The sequence below is a fragment of the Lupinus angustifolius genome, chromosome LG11, assembly GCF_001865875.1.
Source record: "Lupinus angustifolius cultivar Tanjil chromosome LG11, LupAngTanjil_v1.0, whole genome shotgun sequence".
Classification (NCBI taxonomy): domain Eukaryota; kingdom Viridiplantae; phylum Streptophyta; class Magnoliopsida; order Fabales; family Fabaceae; genus Lupinus; species Lupinus angustifolius.
The window spans coordinates 9,286,335-9,287,292 of record NC_032019.1 but is presented as its reverse complement, the minus strand read 5'-3'; the positions used below and the strand labels follow the sequence as shown (position 1 = coordinate 9,287,292).

Genomic DNA, 958 nt, shown 5'->3' with positions numbered 1-958 from the left:
TCCCTTTAATTTAAAGGGTAAATTTATCTTATCATAATAAACATAAAAATATAAATATAAAAATATATTATATTTTTTTAAATTTTTGATATCACTTACCTCTCTATTATTGGAGATAAGTCTTATTCGATTTTTATTCGTGCATCTAGGCACTCTTTAGTACAGGATCCTGTTTCTTTTTTTCCCACCTCCTTCATACCAAAGGGACCCACATCAATATTTTTAAAATTTTGTTAGAAATGGCACACGATATTGATCAAACTATCAAATCCAAAACCATAACTTCGTCCCAAAATCTAACCCATCTCAAACTTTTATTTCTTTCACTCTTAACTCCCTCACGCTGTCTTCATCTTTGACATGATGCAACAACCAAGCAAATCAAGAACCCTAGAGGTCACTGTTTTATCAGCAGAGGGCCTTCGCATAAACGGAAATCCAGCAACAAATAACATATACGTCGTCGTTCGAGCAGAGTCCATAACAAGCCACACGACGGCAACGACGGGGGACGGTAGCGGCGGCGGCTTCCATTCATGGAACGAGAAATTCACGGTGGACTTGGCCATGCATGCAAAGTCAATTGCATTCGAAGTGAAGTGTAATACAGAAATAGGAGTGAGAGATGTTGGTGTTGCAAGAATAGCGGTTTCGGATTTTTTTGGAGGGTCGGTGCCTGATCAGGTTTTGCAGTTCTTCAGTTATAGGTTGAGGGATTGGGATGGGTCGCGAAATGGGGTTATTAACTTCTCCGTCAGGGTGGTGGAGCCGGCTTTAGAGGAAGCGGAGGCGGTGGCGGCGAGTGAGAAGATGGTGGATGCAACGAGTTCTTCTGATAATGTTGTCCTTGGCATTCCCGTTTGTTGGAACAACTCCACCAGCAGCAATATTTGAATATGTTTTTGGGTTTTTGTTTTCTTACCTTTTAACTTCTTTCTCTCATTTTGCAAAAGAATTT

The 958-nt window shown here is 40.1% G+C and overlaps 1 protein-coding gene across 1 annotated transcript; it reads left to right on the top strand.

Moving 5' to 3' along the window:
- On the top strand, nt 293-958 carry LOC109360042 (BON1-associated protein 2-like). Its single transcript, XM_019604784.1, has 2 exons — nt 293-320; nt 355-958. The coding sequence occupies exon 2, from the start codon at nt 361-363 to the stop codon at nt 892-894; it is 534 nt and encodes a 177-aa protein (XP_019460329.1). The 5' UTR covers nt 293-320; nt 355-360; the 3' UTR covers nt 895-958.

Bases quoted from the DNA above. Each gene is read 5' to 3' on its own strand.
- LOC109360042 (XM_019604784.1), top strand. From the start codon at position 361: ATGATGCAACAACCAAGCAAATCAAGAACCCTAGAGGTCACTGTTTTA.